This window comes from Rana temporaria, chromosome 2 (genome assembly GCF_905171775.1).
Source record: "Rana temporaria chromosome 2, aRanTem1.1, whole genome shotgun sequence".
Lineage (NCBI taxonomy): Eukaryota > Metazoa > Chordata > Amphibia > Anura > Ranidae > Rana > Rana temporaria.
In genome coordinates, this window is record NC_053490.1 from 89,821,490 (window position 1) to 89,839,116 (window position 17,627).

The 17,627-nt window shown below is 42.9% G+C and overlaps 1 protein-coding gene across 5 annotated transcripts in view; it reads left to right on the forward strand.

Moving 5' to 3' along the window:
* Positions 1 to 11,288, forward strand: part of SPATA13 (spermatogenesis associated 13) — a 134,249-nt gene extending 122,961 nt beyond the window's left edge. For all 5 annotated transcript variants that reach the window (XM_040340509.1, XM_040340510.1, XM_040340512.1 and 2 more), the window contains 2 exons: positions 7,454 to 7,528; positions 10,793 to 11,288. In XM_040340509.1, the coding sequence (XP_040196443.1) occupies positions 7,454 to 7,528; positions 10,793 to 10,974 (257 nt within the window). In that variant the 3' untranslated portion in view covers positions 10,975 to 11,288. The remainder of the gene's footprint in view (positions 1 to 7,453; positions 7,529 to 10,792) is intronic.
* Positions 11,289 to 17,627: the final 6,339 nt, after the last annotated feature.

Sequence of the window (17,627 nt, forward strand, 5' to 3'; positions counted from 1 at the left end):
ACAAACGATCAGATTATCGTAAATTTGCACCGAAATCTGTATTTTTCATACGATTTTCTGATCGTGTATACCGGGCATTAGATTATTCAATGTTTGAAGCAGGATCAGGCGATTTAGTTCTGTCAGGAGGGAATAATGAGGCTTCTAATGGAAATCATTATAACACAAAACTTTCAATTTTTTTTTTTTTTTTATATTCTTTGAACATCCCAATCCTTGAAGTAAAACCGTATTCCATTGTAAAGTTAAAAATGCCAGCCTAAGAGAAAACAGAGGCAGCTCCAGACACTGACCACATTGGTGGGGGTAAGGGCCCTACATGAATTGTTAGACAGGACAGTTCGGTTTGTTGCAGGCTGGCTTTTAAGGTTGGGATCACATCTATGCCTGATGCATTTTTTTAGGCACATATTGCAGGTGTGTTTTTAAACCTTTTTTAATGTGTTTTTGCATGCCGTTTACATGTATTTTTGCGTGTTTTTGTTTTTTTTTCCTCTTTAAACACACTATATATAGCTGGTCGCCCAGTCCTTAACCGATGAGTTATCAGCTGTCAGCGGGGGTTCCCCACCGACAGCTGAATGTAAAAAATAAAAAAAATCCGTAAAAAAATAAACGTGTGACCCCCCCCCCAGGTCCATACCATGCCCTTATGCAAGCATGGAAAGGAAAGGGAGGGAACTTGCGAGTGCCCCCCGACGCACACCGGGCCGCAGGCCCTCAACATAGGGGGTGATGGGTGCTTTGGGAGGGACAAGGGCCTCTTCTCGACAACCCTGGGCTGTGGTTGTCCCCCAGATTCCACCCCACCTCCCCATGTGAATGGGTATCGGTACACCGTACCCCTACCCATTCACTCCAAAAAGCAGTGAAATGTTAAAAAATTCTTTTGTATCCCTACCCATTCACCCCAAAAAGCAGTAAAATGTTGGAGAAAAAACACAAGGCGATTTTTGACAAGTCCTTTTTTTAAAAACAAGCCCCGAGCTGTCTTCTCGCCAGTTGCCCGCTAAAAACAAAAAGACTATCTTCTAAGGCTGTCTTCTTCTGTTGTGTTGTCGCCGGCTATCTGGCATCTCTTTTATATAGCCATGGGGCATGGCCACTCAGAGAGCCCGCCCCTTGTGACGTTGTGTTGTCACACGGAGTGAGCTCTCCGGGTGACGTCATCGGATGGCCACATCCCATGGCTATATAAGAGATGCCAAACAGCGGCAACACAACGGCGGAAGACGGTCTTAGAAAAAGTGCAGCTTTTTTGGCTGGTAACCGGCGGCAAGGAAGAAGACCACTCTTGGAGAAGACAGCTCGGGGCCTCTTTTTTAATAAAGGACTTGTCAAAAATCGCCTCTTGTGGGGGTTTTTTTTCTAACATTTTACTGCTTTTTGGGGTGAATGGGTAGAGATACGATGTATCCGATACCCATTTACATAGGGGGGGGGCTGGGATCTGGGGGGGGGGGTCCCTTGTTAAAGGGGGCTTTCAGATTCTGATAAGCTCCCCGCCTGCAGACCCCGACAACCACAGCCCAGTGGTGTTGGGAAGAAGCCCTTGTCCCCAGAGCTCTCCCCCCAAAGAATCCATCCCCCCCATATTGAAGGCATGGGGGGGGACTTTTTTTCTGTGAGGGGGGGGGGTCCCCTCCGAATCCATGCTGATGGATGACTCGTCAGTTGTTAAAGGAGTTCTCTGACCTAAAACTTTTAACCCCCGCTGTGCCCGGGCTGTAAAACTATACAAAATAAACTTTCACTTACCTGCCTACGATCCCTTGTTGTTCCGATATCGCCGTCCCGTTCTCCGGTCCCGGTCTCTTCCGCTTCCTGCGTGTCGGTGACTCACAGTGCGCTCAGCCTATCAGCGGCCGCAGCAATGTCCCGTCGCGGCCGCTGATAGGCTGAGCGCACTGTGAGTCACCGACACGCAGGAAGCGGAAGAGACCGGAGAACGGGACGGCGATATCGGAACAACGGGGGATCGTAGGCAGGTAAGTGAAAGTTTATTTTGTATAGTTTTACAGCCCGGGCACAGCGGGGGTTAAAAGTTTTAGGTCAGAGAACTCCTTTAAGGATGCATTGGCCAGCCTTCTGCCCCCCACCTTGGCAACCAGCTATATGCAGTGTTTAAGCCAATAAATAAAAACCAAAAATCGCATCACAAACACAGCACTTGCATTTCTGGTGCCATCCCATTGTGTTTCTGGTGTCCCATTGATGTCAATTCCATTACATGCAAAACGCAGAAAAAACTCCCCTGGCCCTTTCCAAAAACGAACCGGCCGCAAAACACATAGGTGTGAACGTGTCCCTTAGGAAACCATGTTAAATGGGACTAAATTTATAGGTGTGAACCTAGGGTAAGTGAGCTGGGAATTTTTCAACACACGTACACGGGAGTTAATTAACTTAATAAGCGGTTTTTCAAGTCCAGAAACCGTGTCCAGATTTGGAGAGAATGAATCTGTACACGACATCAGTGTGAACACTTAAATCTTTGCTCACTACTTCATAAGAACCCCTTTTTGGCAGGTGTGTGATTCATCCTGGCACATTAAGCACACATGGCTCATCTGTTCCGTTACAGAATGGTAAAAGTTACTGATAATAAAATTTCCATTATTGCGCTGGAGCATCATTGTGCTTATCAGTATAACTATATCTGTACACATCTGTCATGCTGTAAGCGTCATCCTTTCATTTTACTCTACTCATACACAATGAAGATGGATCCAGACACAGCAGACACAGGTACCAAAATTAGCTCAGTACATGGATAATATATACAGTACTTCTTGCCAAAAGCCATACAGGAAGACATTGCTGGCGATCGGTACTATGTAGTAGGAAGCCAAAATGTGAATCTTCCATAGTTGGCCTTTTAAGATGAAACTTTATAAAACCTGGTGAAAAGAATAATTCTATTTTTAGAAAGACCTTCACTAAGCACCAGATCCATAGAAACTGATATAAGCCCAGTATAATCTGATCCTCATATGTATGGCCAGTCTAATGCTTTATGAGCTGCCTGTTTTTTTATCAGTAGAGAAATAACGAAATATTGGAAGAGGCATAGGACAGCTTCATGCAAACGCTATAGGTTTACAGCACGTCCTGTCATGAGAGCAATATAATCACTACACCACTCAGCCATAACTTTTAGACCCACCCACCTAATATTGAGCAAATTCCCCTTTTGCCACCAAAGCATTCTGTTTTGCCGCCAAACCAGCCCTGACCCATCGAGATATGGATGCCACTGGAGTTCGGAATTTATACTGTGCTATCGGTCACCAAGCTGTCAGCAGCTCCTTTTTAAAGGGGTTGTAAAGTCTCATGTTGTGAAAAACCTTCTGTGCTTCAGCTGCCCCCCAGACCCCCCCCCCCCTTTTTCTTACCTAAGCCTGATCGTTCCAGTGACAAGCATTGGCTTCCGCTGCTGTCAATCAAATCCAGTCACACGGGGGCAAGGTTGAGTCCTGCTGTCTGTGTCGATGGACACAGCATCGGGATTTGTGAGTGCCCCCATGGAAAGTGGCACTCCATGGTGGGGGGCACCTCATAAAGAGGAGGAACCTCTTGTGCAGTAGTTTTGTACAGAGCAGCCCGGATCCTATTCTTTTCGGGTCCCCCACTGGCACTCCTGGCCCCTCCCTCCTGCCCCCACAGCAAGTAGCTTGCTATGGGGGCACCCGAGCTAAGCTGCTGCTTTGTGTGTCCATTCAGACAAGGAGCTGTGGTTTGGCCCTGTCCCCTTTCTCTCCTCATTGGCTCATTTTGACAGCAGCGGGAGCCAATGGCGCCATGCTACCGTCTCAGCCAATGAGGAGGGCGTGTCCTGGGCAGCCGAGACACTCTTTTAACATTGCCGGGTTGAGATGGGCTCAAGTAAGTATGAGGGGGGGCTGCTGCACACAGAAGGTTTTTTATCTTGATGCATAGAGTGCATTAAGAGAACAAAAACCTTCTGACTTTACAAGCACTTTAATCTAACAAAAGGTAAAATATAGCATTATATGTGGAGTCATTTAAAATGTAGTTGGGAAAGATATAGGATTGTATGATACAGAGCATGCCTAAAATTTAATAGTTTAATATTATTGTAAGGCCCCTTTCACATGTACGGATCCCATGAGGATCCGTACATGTGTATCCGCTTGCTCAGTGGGGATCGCTCCGTTGATCCCCGCTGAGCCGGCAGATGACAGGGCGGTCCCTGCACACTGTGCAGGGACCGCCCTGTCAGATCTCCGCTCTTCCCTATGGGGGGGATCGGATGAACACAGATCGTCTGTCCGTGTTCACCCGATCCCCTCTGCAGACAGATGGAAAAATAGGATTTTCCTCCGTCTGCAGAATCGGAGCATTGCGGACACCGATGAGATCGGGTGTCAGCAGATGTTCATCCGCTGACACCCGCTATCTCATAGGGATTACTGTATGTCCCCTTTTCATCCGTAAACGGATGACTGAAAAAGCGGTCATACGGGGTCCGCATATGTGAAAGGGGCCTTAAAGAAAAGGAACAGTAAAACTTTGCACTTCCAATGTTTTGCTGCACCTGGATTGTATTTATTGGCTTTAAACTGAAAGTTCAATGGGTCTTTAACATGTATTGGCCTTCAATTCACATTTATATTCCATAATGACAGGTACATCCGCACTCTACAGTAGTTTATGTTCTGCCAATCCCAATGGAAGACCTAATAGGAGTTGATCAGATGGCTGTTAGCTTTTCTTCTAATCACTTGGCTCTGTAACACTAAAGCTAGCCATAGACTATTCCTTTTTATTCTTTTTTTGAAAATAAATTAACAGATTCTTCCATCCAAACAAGTGAGGTGAATGGATGAATCCCCACTGGGATATTGCATTTTGACAGCAGGGCTCTTGACAAAAGTTTTCCAACATTCCTTTCCTTTAACAGAAGTATGTACGTCTGCAATTAAAGGGGTCCTTGCATACCTCTTCCAAGTAAATATGTGTAATCAGAATGAAAGTCAGGCAACCAACATTTTTAAAAGAAAAGGTCACCAGTGTTGGCCTCTTTGTCTTGACAAATTCCCTTTTTATAGAAATTGCTTAGAAGCAAAATCCCTACTTGCAAAGTCTCTAAAGGAAGCAGCCACAACTCACATGATGGTTCCAGTTAAGTGACATTGGAGCGTCTCTTTAATCTAGGTAGTGGCAGCTTCCATCACAGGCTTTTTAGGAGTTCAGTTTTTGGGACAGGAGCGATCAGTCCAGGGTTTCCAGTTGATTTTATTGCCAGTGGCATTGGGATTTTCCCAGTCATCGCAAGGTCTATCTGATCAGCAAAGTAGTAAAATCTCCTTCCCGTACTAGAATACCCCTGGAATGGGAAATAATACGTGGAATTTCATGTATGTGGTAAACTTGAGTCATGCCTGACTTATTATGATTTTTCTCCTTCCTGGAATCTTTGTTGCTATGCTCCAAGTTATGTAAGCACAGCATGTTGGTGCATCGGGGAACTCCCCCGGCCCCATAAGTATTTATAAAGTCCCAGGCTTTATCAGAGCACAGAGATCATTACACCGCCGCTCATCGCTTCACCCTTCCCGGCCATGGCAGGTAAATTCTGCTTTTCATCATATTGGTTTTGTGTCCTGAAGGCTCCTCTTTATTAAGATTCTCATACAGTACATGGGGCAGGCAATCGATCTTTAGATTCTATCACAGGGTTTTACAATTTTGCTTTTGAAATTCATCACTCCAGAGTGCAGCAGTCTGCTGGTTTTATTGTTATTAGTATTCATAAGTCTGTTCTTTGCATCTCCTTGTACCTGCAGGGTAGATATATCTTTGCACTGTCCCCGAAGGGTGATGACTAAACAAACCTTCCAACCACTCTGGCTGACTGTTGTTTGGTTAGGGTGTTCTGATGTCTGTACACACAGACATTTGCCCCAATGATGATTATCAATGTCGAGCTGTCTTCGATGCCGTGAGCGTTTTTTTTTTACCAACACATTTAAGGAGAACACAGCAGGCACACATAGAAAGCTTTCCAATGGAAAAAGAGAACAACCAAATTATCCATATGGATTCCCTAGCTTGCCTAAAAAACACAATGTGATGGCCATAATTAAAATTAGTCTATCAAGGCATGATCCAACTGCCAACTGTACAAAGTGTCCTTATATAAACATCACATTGACCGACCGTCAGTTTAATGCTTTGGAGGAGAGGGCCTTAAGCAGACAGTTCTGTACTGCGACAAAATATGAAGGTTGCCATTGGATACCTCTACTTCTGGTTGAGGCTGGGCTGTCATGCTGATCCACTGGCTTTAGTATTTTGAGTCAGTGACCTTGGATGTGTGTATATCGGAGTTAATGACTTCACTTGCAGCGTGTGGCTATGAGGAATCTTCCCCACTGTAACATTGTACTTTGACAACAAGACTCCTCCACTGTCACAAAACATTGATCAGTGGCTGCAGATGCTGATCAACAGTAGTTTTCCAGCATTCTTGTTCGACAGAAGTCCGTTTGGGGTCGGCCATACATGGATCAATATTTATTTTATCTGTCCCTGCTGACCTGACAGAATTTCAATTCATCTATGGCCAACTTTAGCAAACAAAAATATATTTCGGCTTCCTTCAGAAGAATGAGAGATCATTTTGGACTAGTTGCTACAGGTTATTACACTTATTATTGAAGGTCAAGTTTTATAGATCCTTGTGAATAGACATCTGTACTGTTGAATGTATACATCTTTCCACTAGTTAGAGTTTTGTTGTGGTGTTTGGATTCCTCTGGTTCTTAGAGGCTTAAAGTGGTTCTAAAGGTTCAGCTTTTCTTTCTTTTTTTTTCTAGACCTGTAAGCAGCCCCGGGTCTCATGTCGGCGCTCATGGCTCCTCCTCCTTGGCCAGAGCCCCCAATAGCAAGCTGCTTGCTATGGGGGCACTGGTGCGTGTTTGCTCTGAGCCGCTGCTCTGTGTCCATAAGACTAGCCCCGTCCTCTCTCTTCTCATTGGCTTACTGGCTATGGTTGACAGCAATGAGGCAAGGGAGTACTGGAACATCTGAGGCTCTTGTGTACATCACTGAATCATGATGGGGCTCAGGTGAGTATTAGGGAGGCTGTGTGGGGGGGAGCAGCAAACAGCTTTTTTACCTTCATGCATACGATGCATGACGGTAAGAAATCTTCAGTCTTTGCGACCACTTTTATTTGATGTAGCACAGATAACCTGTGCTGTCCTTTTTGTAATGGTTGCATCTGATTTGATGCAGCCGTTGTTCATCCAACAATTATTTTCATCCAGCCCCTTTTGTGTTTTCAATAAAAGGATGTTGGGTGGGAGGGTGCCAACGGGAAACGGACGAAATCCATTGCGTGCAGTATGCCAACTGAAATCTATATGTGAGCATAAATAAAATATTAATAAGAAATAAAATAAGAGGGATCTCATTATCATTGCAGGAATGGAATTTACAGAAGACCAGAAAAAACAGGCAATGTCCAATGCAAGGAAATCAAGACAAGGAAAGATGAAAGGTGAGGGTTACAACATTGATCCAGTCATTTTATATAAAAGTTATACTATCCTTTATCAGTAAACACATACCAGGCCTTGTATTCAGAGGCTAATTCGCAGATGATACAAATAGGGAGGAAGCATGACCTGTAGAAGAAACGATATGCAATGTAAAGTATAGGTGGAAGCGGACATGGATTTCAAAAAAAAAATTGTACCTCATGGTAAGCCTATCTATTACAATAGTTACTGTGTCATGGAGAAAGCACTTGGAGTCAGAACTGTTTGCCAAACGTCTCCTCTCACAGAACGTGCAAGCAAAGCCACAAAGCTGCTGCCATTAAATGGCAAGTCCGCCCATGTTCCCGTTTGGTATAAACGCCTCTTCTTACAAATTTTTAACCTGGCCATTAGCACACCCAGCTGTGTAGCTATGACTAAGCATTGATATCCAATGCGAAACGCGTCAGTTGTTTTTCCCACTGTGTGCTGATACTTGTAGTGCCTTTTTCCTTTACCCAATAAAGGGCACGTCTTTTTTAAGAAATTGGAGTGCGGCTGTCCATATCTTTCTTCTTTTGCAGCACCCCCAGCTGTGGTGGCCTGGGAGTATCTACCCCAGTATTATATCCTATAGAACCCTGATGGTCATCTAGACGTAAAACGGTCTTAGACAGTTGGCAATGGTTTATTTACCACAAAAAGTGAACATGTCCCTACTGTTATTCTGTTGATAATACCCAAGGACCCTACAATGTAGTCGCCCCTCCTATCAGGAGGTTACTGCTGTAGCCAAAAACTTGCATCCAAAAAAGGGGTAATATCCCACAGGAGAGAACCAAGGTGGAATTCCCCCGGGGCATATAAGGGGCTACTAAGGGCAGTAAAGGACAATGTTAAGGGTCAATAAAGATTTATTGGAATTATACAAAAAGTGATACTTGGATAAATTACAACATCACGCTACCAATAGCTAATACTAAAAACCATCTACTTGTTGCCGGCAAGTGTTGCACCAATAAACATAGTTTATTGTGTGTGTGCAAACAAACAAAACATGGACTAACATAGACAACAAATAACCAAAAAACAGTCCTGACACCAAATTGGCCGCACTTGTTGGGATTCCCGCACGGTATTACACCGTGTAGCTCAATTAAATAATCATAGTGAAAAAGTTAGAAACTCCCAACATGTGCGTCCCCGCGGCAATGGGTATCTATCTTTAAGCTTTTTCTAGTACTGGACATTGATATCTTGTAACAGATAAAAATATGGAAGTATACGGCATAGCTTCCCTTTCTCTATATTCATCTGAAGGGTGAATCCACCCAACACAGATATTAGATGCCAGCAGATTGAAGCGACTGCTTCTAGATGACTGGAATGAAGAAGCTCTTATTGCTGTTCCCAGCTCTGCCTCTGCTGTAGTCATTATCAGGAAGTCTCAGGTAGACAAAACACACAGAAAAAATGGCACCCGGTCTCTTCTATATTTCTTCTCTGGCTTACATACAAAGTATAGTGGAGGTGCTGTAGCACTTCTCCTATGACTGTATGTAAGTCAGAAAATAATTAAAATCATATAGAAGAACAGAGACTGTGTGCCATTTTTTTCCTTGTGTTTTTAGATGATTGAGAGGCTGATGGGAGCCTGAATGATCACCAGTGTTCCCGGCGGAGGAGACAGATCGTGTTTATCTCTGTTGTTTAAAGGGTCACTAAAGGAATTTTTTTTTTTAGCTAAATAGCTTCCTTTACCTTGCTGCAGTCCTGGTTTCATGTCCTCATTGTTCGTTTTTGCTTTCATGTTGCTGTAAATCCTCTCTGTTCTGGACACTTCCTGGTTGCCTGTTTCCTGATGACCACAGTACTGGGAGATTTCTCACGGTGGTCACTAATCAAGGAGGTGTGAGTAAAACGAAACTGGATTGGTGCTGAGGAGTTTTAGACAAAGTATCACTGCTCTCTATTGGCTGACTGCCCTCTAGTGGCTCTCTGTACATCAGAGAACCAGCAAACAACAGCAAAAACGAAACTACACTGCAGGCACATTATATGATTGTTTTTTTATCTATTTTTAATCATTTTTAAAAGGAATCAGTTAACTATTATGTCTCTATGCCCTGTAAACAGTCATTTCAGCAAAAAAAAAAATTTCCTTTAGTGACCCTTTAAGGTGGACAAAAACTTTAGATTAAGGGATGCCAATGCTGGGAACTCTAGTGCAGAGACTTGGCTACTGGCAGTCTTAAGAAATAAAAATCTATTGGGTGATTTGCAAGCTTTCATCCAGTCATAACTAAACATTCAGTTTTGAGTGGCCTGAACCTTTTAAAACCTTTAGATCTATCTAAGTGAATAGGCTTCTAGTAGAGTATAATACCAGACGAGAGCCGTATCTGTGCTGGAAAACAGGATAGCCGAGTATATACACAGCTCACAGCAGTAATGGGAATTACTACACAGCTTCTGATTAAAGTTTCATGGTAAATCAATGCATGCTTGGCCTGCTCATGCTGTGCCTAAATATTGTCTATGTTCCCAGAGACCCATTTCCCAACCTAGACAAAGCCTTAGGCTGGTTATGACCCGGGCACTGTAACATCCAGCATAGATTCATATAATTGGGTGAAAACAGGATTGCAATTGCCAGTGAGTGGGAGGAAATCACAGTTCATTGACAGTCGCACAGCAATTTGCTGTTACCAAGCAGCTGTTCAGATTAGATATGAGAAACCTTTTATATTCAAATGCACAAATTTAAAATAAATAAAAAATGAATTTGCTGTGTTTTAAAAGGAAACCTATCCTAAGCGAATTGCATAAGCTCCCATTGCTGAGCTACAAGGAATACTAGCTGCCTGGCTGTCTACTGATCCAGTGGCTATAGTGCTTTTGAAGTCCCTGACAAGGAACAAGCAGGCAGATCAAGAGTTTCGATCTCGCTTCTAAATCTGTGTTCTGCGTGGCTCAGAAAGTATTGAAGTCACATATGGGCAACTAGCATTTTCAGTAACCGCAGCTCACATGTACGTTATCTGAGCAAACTCACTGAAAATTGAGCATGTGAAGAGGTGCCAACACTGCTCTGCAAAATCCCCAACTGCATTGGGAACATGATCAAAAGGGGGAGATGGAGAACAGCAGGATTAACCATTGTTTTTGCAGAATACAGAAAATGGATCCTATAATTACGGAGTATGAACAGCATATAATATAGACTGTATTGATGGCTTGCAATGATGTGGGTTTAATAACACTAACTCTGGTTTCTGTCACAGGTGTTGCTTACAATGGATTTCCAAAGGTACCACACCATCAGAACTTGCATCCTATCCACCAGCGACACATCACCGTGCCCACCAGCATTCCCCAGCAGCAAGTCTTTGCCCTGGCAGAACCCAAGAGAAAGACATCTCCATTCTGGAACACAATCACTAAACTCACCCCCTTCAAGAAGTGAGCTGCTCAAAGCCCCCATCATGAAGGACTGTATTCCTGAGTTCTTGAAGGACACATCCAGTATTTTCTGGAGATATCTGATGACACTGCAGTTTTTTTTTGAAGAAAACAATGAAGAAATTGACAGTTATGTGAAATGACAGGGGAAATCAATCCCTTGTGCAGTGTGTTCTGTCAGTAAGGATGCCGCCTGGGACTACTTGCTATTTGACCAATATTTTATTTATTTAAAGACAGTCTTTATTTGATTTTATGGCATTTTTTTTAAATATGTAAATATTTTTTTTATCTTCAATTAGAAACAATTGCCTAATACCTCTTGTAGATGTGTTTTAAGTTTGTGATAATCTTTTTATGCCAGATTGAGGGGAAAAAAATCAGGAAATAACATTGGCTATTTGAGAGACAGCGGCGGCCATTTTTCTCCTTAGGGTGATGTTAATGTTATGTTGGGTTATAATCCCACTCTTTTGTGTATTTGGGTTATAAATGGAATTAGCCAAATCTAGCACCATCTAAAATATAGTCAGCAGCTACTCTACCGCTGAAAGGTAATGTATCAAGAATTTCTGAATAGAATTTGGACCTCTTTTATAAGGGTGGTGTTAAGGTCTTGTAAAGTCTACAATAGATGTTGACTGATATGCAGCAACTGTAAATAACAACATTTGCATCTGCACACAACCTCTTAAAATTATTAATCTGAGATAACACTGTTACCAGAAGGGTGTTACTGAATGACATGGATGCCTCTTCCTTTCCGAAATGGTTTCTAATAGGAAACCATTGTCTCCAAAGAAAATATTTATACAGTAAAACCTTGGATTGCAAGCATAATTTGTTCCAGAAACGTGCTTGTAATACAAAACACTTGTATATCAAAGCGAATTTCCCCATAAGATATCATGGAAACTCAGATGATTCGTTCACAACCGTTTTATTCATAAGTCCTTCCGTCTATAGTCTATATAAAAAGATTCTAGCAATGTGACTTCAAGGCAACTTCAGGGAATGCCTGAGGATTCTTCCTGTAATGTTGGATCCAAATCACATCGATTAAGATGAGAATCTGACCTGGAGGCAACTTCCATTAAAGTCTATGGGCACAAGTCAACTAGAAGTCGCCTTGAAGTAGCACAGGCATCTTTTCTAAAGTCGGAGTGATTTTTAGTAGTGCTAATTAGGACAGCTCTCATTGACCAAAATGGAATTTCACATGTCACGCGACTTGGGGTTTCACAAGTCGTATCCCAAGCCGTGGCAGTGTGAACCGAGCTTAAATGTTGTACCATCGTTAAATCGAACCATATTTTCACGCTTAGAGGTGTCTCTCTTCCCTTTTAAGGCTCATGCACACGTGTTTAGCCGTGTTGCTACATTAGCGTTATTGTGTGTCTTCCCACGTTTTTTGACGTTGGCGTTTTTGGCCGTTTTTCATTAAAACACCCCCTATAATGTAAAAACGGCAAATGCGTCTTGACGCGTTTCTTGGTGCTTTTCATTTTTACAGCTCGTTTTTACTGCTCCTGGAAGCACGGGTTGTTGTCTTTTTCTACTGCCCCTAAATATTTATGCCTCCAAATGCCTCTGACGGCTTGTGTGCTTGACCACATAGGCTAAAATGGAGGGGCTTTTAGAGGCAGCTGTAAAAACGTCCTGTGTGCATGAGCCCTTATACTCAGTTGTGACGTGATGCTACTTGTACTACCTCGCTCATTTATCAAGTTAACATTTTGCAAACCACTTGCAGACCAAGTTACTCGCAATTCAAGGTTTTACTGTACCATTAAATGTTTCTGGTTAAATGCAGAAATGGGAATGCCTGTGTGTTTTAATTAGTGGTATTAACGGTAATTTCTCAAGATAGATAAATGGGAACTGCCATTGATACTGTATATGATCAGAGGTCATGTGAAGTCTGACAGTTGCTGGCCTGCCAACTAGCTGACCTGATATACTGTCTCCCATGTTCTGGGTATGAATTGTGCAGGGTCCAAAAGTCGACAAACTGTCAGATTTCAGATGACTGCCAAAGTGGCAACTCATACAAAATAAAGCTAAATAGGTTGGGAACAATTTTTTTTTTTTTAAGAATTAAACACTAGATATTCACATTCCTTCATTAGCTTAATCGTTTCTGGTTTTCTTTAAATTCTTTAGGTAAGAAAATTACAACCATTCAATAAAACTGAGTTTTCTATCCTAAATTCAGTAACCCTTAACAACAATACCAAAAGACCTCTTTATTGCTGAAGACACTTGCGAGGGATGCAGGTCTACTGTGCCATCACACACTGGCTACCAAATATTGGGTAGCCTTCAGAGGTGACAAAGTATACTCTAAAAACATTTTAAAAATGAATGCATGGAAAAGCAGACAATAAAAAATGAATTCCAGGTATGGATATTTTATATATAGTTACATTGGTCCAGCTGGCATCAATGTAACTATGTATAAACCATACCTAGCCAATTCCCCTGGAAGCCGGAAATCACTGAAGTAGGCCTCACTACACCAGTCAACCCCACTAGCTTCCAAGTCTTGTGCCGATTTGCTGCATTCTAAACACAGTAGGTTCGGGCACTCGGCCTGGGTGGTATTTAGGGAAGGCTTTGCATTCTCTGAAGGAATGTAAAGTGCTCCCTGATTGGACAAGGATGAGAGCGTGACGTCATTGCACCACCTCATCCAGAGATTTGCTCCAGTCTATCTAAGCAGACTGATAGATGTGCACTGAATTAGTAAAGCAGAATGGTTGTGCAACACTGCTTAGCTTGTAGCAATACTTGTACATGTAATGAGCAATTATGGCTTTCCCCATGTATGCATATGATTTACACACTTTAATTAGGTCATTAAAGGGGTTGTAAACCCTCCCTTTTAAAAACAAAAATAAACATATCATACTTGCCTCCACTGTGCAGTTTGCTTTGCACAGAGTGGCCCTGATCATCGTCTTCTGGAGTCCCCCCAATGGTGCTCGCAGCTCTTCCCCGCATCGTTAAACCCCCTAGGAGAAGCGCTCCCGAATCCAGCATTTGCATCCATAGACACAGAATGCCAGACTGGGCCCCAGCGTCATTGGATTTGATTGACGGCAGCGGGAGCCGATGGCTGCGCTGCTATCAATCTATCCAATCAAGAGCCGAGAACCTCGGGCAGAGAGGTAAAGTGCTTCTCCGCTGTGGGAAAGAACGGGCTCAGTTGAGTAAAACGGAGGGGCTGGGGGGCTGCTTGGTGACACAAGGGTTTACAACCCCTTTAAGTAACCTGATCACATTTGTGTAGCTATTCAAAAGGGTAGCCTATAAATTTCCATTAGGAATAAGGAAAAGCCAACTTCCATTGGAAGCTATGGACATGGTTTACTGTAAACATTTCCTGAACAATATATGGGAACTACCAGTGATGACCTGTTTCTCTCTGACTGTTCTGCTGATCCTTTGGCATGCTTTGTCACTGGCACAGAATAGGTATGCAGATCAGAAAAATAAGAAAAGACAGAACTCCTTATTTGCACTCTTGTTCCAAGTTAGTCACTCAAATGTTTTGAAACCAGAGGGTCAGCATAAGAGCCAGACAAAAAGCAACGTCGGCCTCAATTTTTCTCTCCATAAAATATTTATTTAAAAAAAAAAAAAAAACATTTTTACTGGGCTTCTTTGATTTGGCCTGCTTTGACATAACGGATCAGTGGTACCATACTGTTGTGTTGCAATATAGCAGGGATCAAAGTATATAGACCCTTGGCTTGCTTCCCACTGTTTTTGTGTAGGAGCACATAGATGCATAGATGAAATAAGGCTCCCATTTAAAATACATTTTTCATGGTTAGCCATGGCCTGTATAGAAGGACCACAAAGTTTTTGAACATTTAAAGCTGGCAATACAATGGCTAGCCCCAATTTGATAGAAATAGATCGGTACTCGATGTTGAAAACATTTCCTTAATCAGCGGTGGCAGCCAATCGCCTGCAGCCACTGATTAGTGTATTCTGAGAGCGGCTGTTTCTGCTGTCAGAATACAATGTCCTAGCAATAGGAAATTCCTCCATCCACCTTGTTTATGTAGATGGAGGAAAATGTTAGCTTTGTATGACAAGCTTAAGATGTTTTCAGACAGTAGTGGGAAGGAAGACCACTAAAAGATTTACATCTGTGGTTAGTTAATTTTGCACTAAAACTAAAGGAGGAGAGAGTGTCTGAGGTTTCCGTAGTTGGATGTCAGAGGTTATTTCATCAAGCTGGGTAATCAACCAATCTGACCATGACCAAGCCCCTTCCCTTACCATAGTCTTTATACACCAGATCAGAGGAAGCAGGTTTTGCAATAAATTGTATCTGTCAGAAATACCTCTATTTAGTCAAGCATTCTGTATTATTTCTAATATAGATTTAAAAAAAATGATATCTTTGGACAGCCAATTAAATTTCAGATCCCATCGTGCTTGCTTTGGCACCACATATACTAAAATTGGAAGATTAGCATGGCAACTGCACAAGAATCATATGCAACTTTGTGAAGTTTTCCATAAAAAAAAAAATTAAAATCAGAGGGTGACTGAGTTGAAATCGCATAGATTGCTCTGTTAACCTTTCACCTTGGTTTTGAGTCTCCTTCCTTCAGCAGTACAAAGCATGTTTCCAAAATGAGGTTTGATTGGTCAACTTGGGTATGACATGCTGAGGAGGAGTAGCCAAATTCAAGAAGAAAAGCTTTAAGATTGTTCATCTTGTTTCAACTTTTTAAAATGCCTTTATACTCCTGGTGCTGGAAGGTTGCCTGTCATCAGCTTTAAATGACAGAGGGCTAGATTCATGTAGCATTTACGGCGGCGTATCTCCAGATACGCCGCCATAATTTCAAATCTGCGCCGGCGTATCGTTACGCCGATTCTCAAAGGCAGATACGCTCCAAAAATAGGCTTCCTCCACCGACGTAACTTGAATGCGGCGCCGTATAATTGTGTGCAATATTACGTTGGCCGCTAGGGGCGCTTCCTGTTGTTTTCGGCTTAGAATATGCAAATTACCTAGATACGCCGATTCACAAACGTACGTACGGCCAGCGCAATTTATTTACGTTGTTTACGTTAGGCTTTTTCGGCGTAAGGTTGTTCCTGCTATTAGGAGGCGCAGCCAATGTTAAGTATGGACGTCGTTTCCGCTTCGAAATTTGAATTTTTTACGTCGTTTGCGCAAGTCGTTCGCGAATAGGGCTGGGCGTAATTTAAGTTCACGTCGAAACCAATACGTTGTTGCGCCGTACTTGGGGGCAATGCACACTGGGATATGTACACGGACGGCGCATCACGTCAGGTCATCATAGATTTACATAAAACACGCCCCCCCTTCCACATTTGAATTACGCGTGCTTACGCCGGCCCCGATTACGCTACGCCGCCGCAACTTACGGAGCAAGTGCTTTGTGAATACTGCACTAGCTCCTGTAAGTTGCGTCGGCGTAGCGTAAATGCAATACGCTGCGCCGCCGTAGCTATGCGCGCCCATACCTGAATCCCTACCTGAATCTAGCCCACAGAATGAGGACTGGTTCTAGAATATCCCTGATCCCAGGGGGATGATGCGCTTTTAAATAAAAATGACTAGTTATTTAGCTTTAGTTAAAGTGGTAGTAAACTCCGTACTACCACTTTAACCTACAGGTAAGGCTTACCTGTAGGTATAAAGAATATCTCCTAAACCTGTAAGGTTTAGGAGATATTCCCCTTGCAATGCGCCGCTGACTGCAGTGGTGCATGCGCAGCGGAGATCTTTGGCAAAAGGCCCGGCAGCCGCCGGACCTTGCCGGAGAGAAGTCTCCCGCCCGCATACGCGGGAGTGATGACATCGTCGCTCCAGCCAATCACAGTGCTGGAGCAGCGATACCCGGAAGACACGCCAAGGCAAGATGACATCTCTCTCGGCGTGGACCAGGTAAGTTCCTCACACCTCGTTTCAAGGTAAGTATTTCATAATGATCTAGTATGCAGCGGGTTTACTACCGCTTTAAAGCCATCCATAAAACGGGGAAATGTAACACTCCCATTGGTTGTGCGCTCAACCAAACTGTCAAACCATCCAATGGCTGGTGTCATAACTGATCACATGTGCAGCATCATGGCAGTTGTAGATTACAGAGGCAAAGATGGCAGCTTTCTTGGCTGAAAATGATAGGGGGGTTTACTTGCACTTTAAAAAAGAAATAAAGATAAATTCTGCTATTCCCTGGACTTCCTTTAATTCTTTAGAGCCCTCAATACAGCATTCGCTTTTATAGTAGGTGTACACCTTGTGAGTTGGCCTCTGCCTTCAGAAGAACCAACCTTTTTTGAATCGCCCATATACATTAACAAATGATCTCTTATCCCTGAAGTCCCCCTAAAACTGATATTTCAAAGCTTTGGTTGGTTGCCGATGGGTTTAAGAGGAACCTGCAAGGATACAGTTATAACAAAGGAGTTTGGGAGTTGCCATGGCAAACTTGTTCTTGTAGACACATGGGTGGTCATCCCTCTTTCACCACTTAGTCTTATTTAATAAAGACTCCTAATTCTTAGGTTCAGCAACCAATTTACTGAACTAAAGTCGGATATGGTGGGTTCTAATTGGCTACTATGGTGGGTTACTGTACTTAAGAACTCTTTATTGAA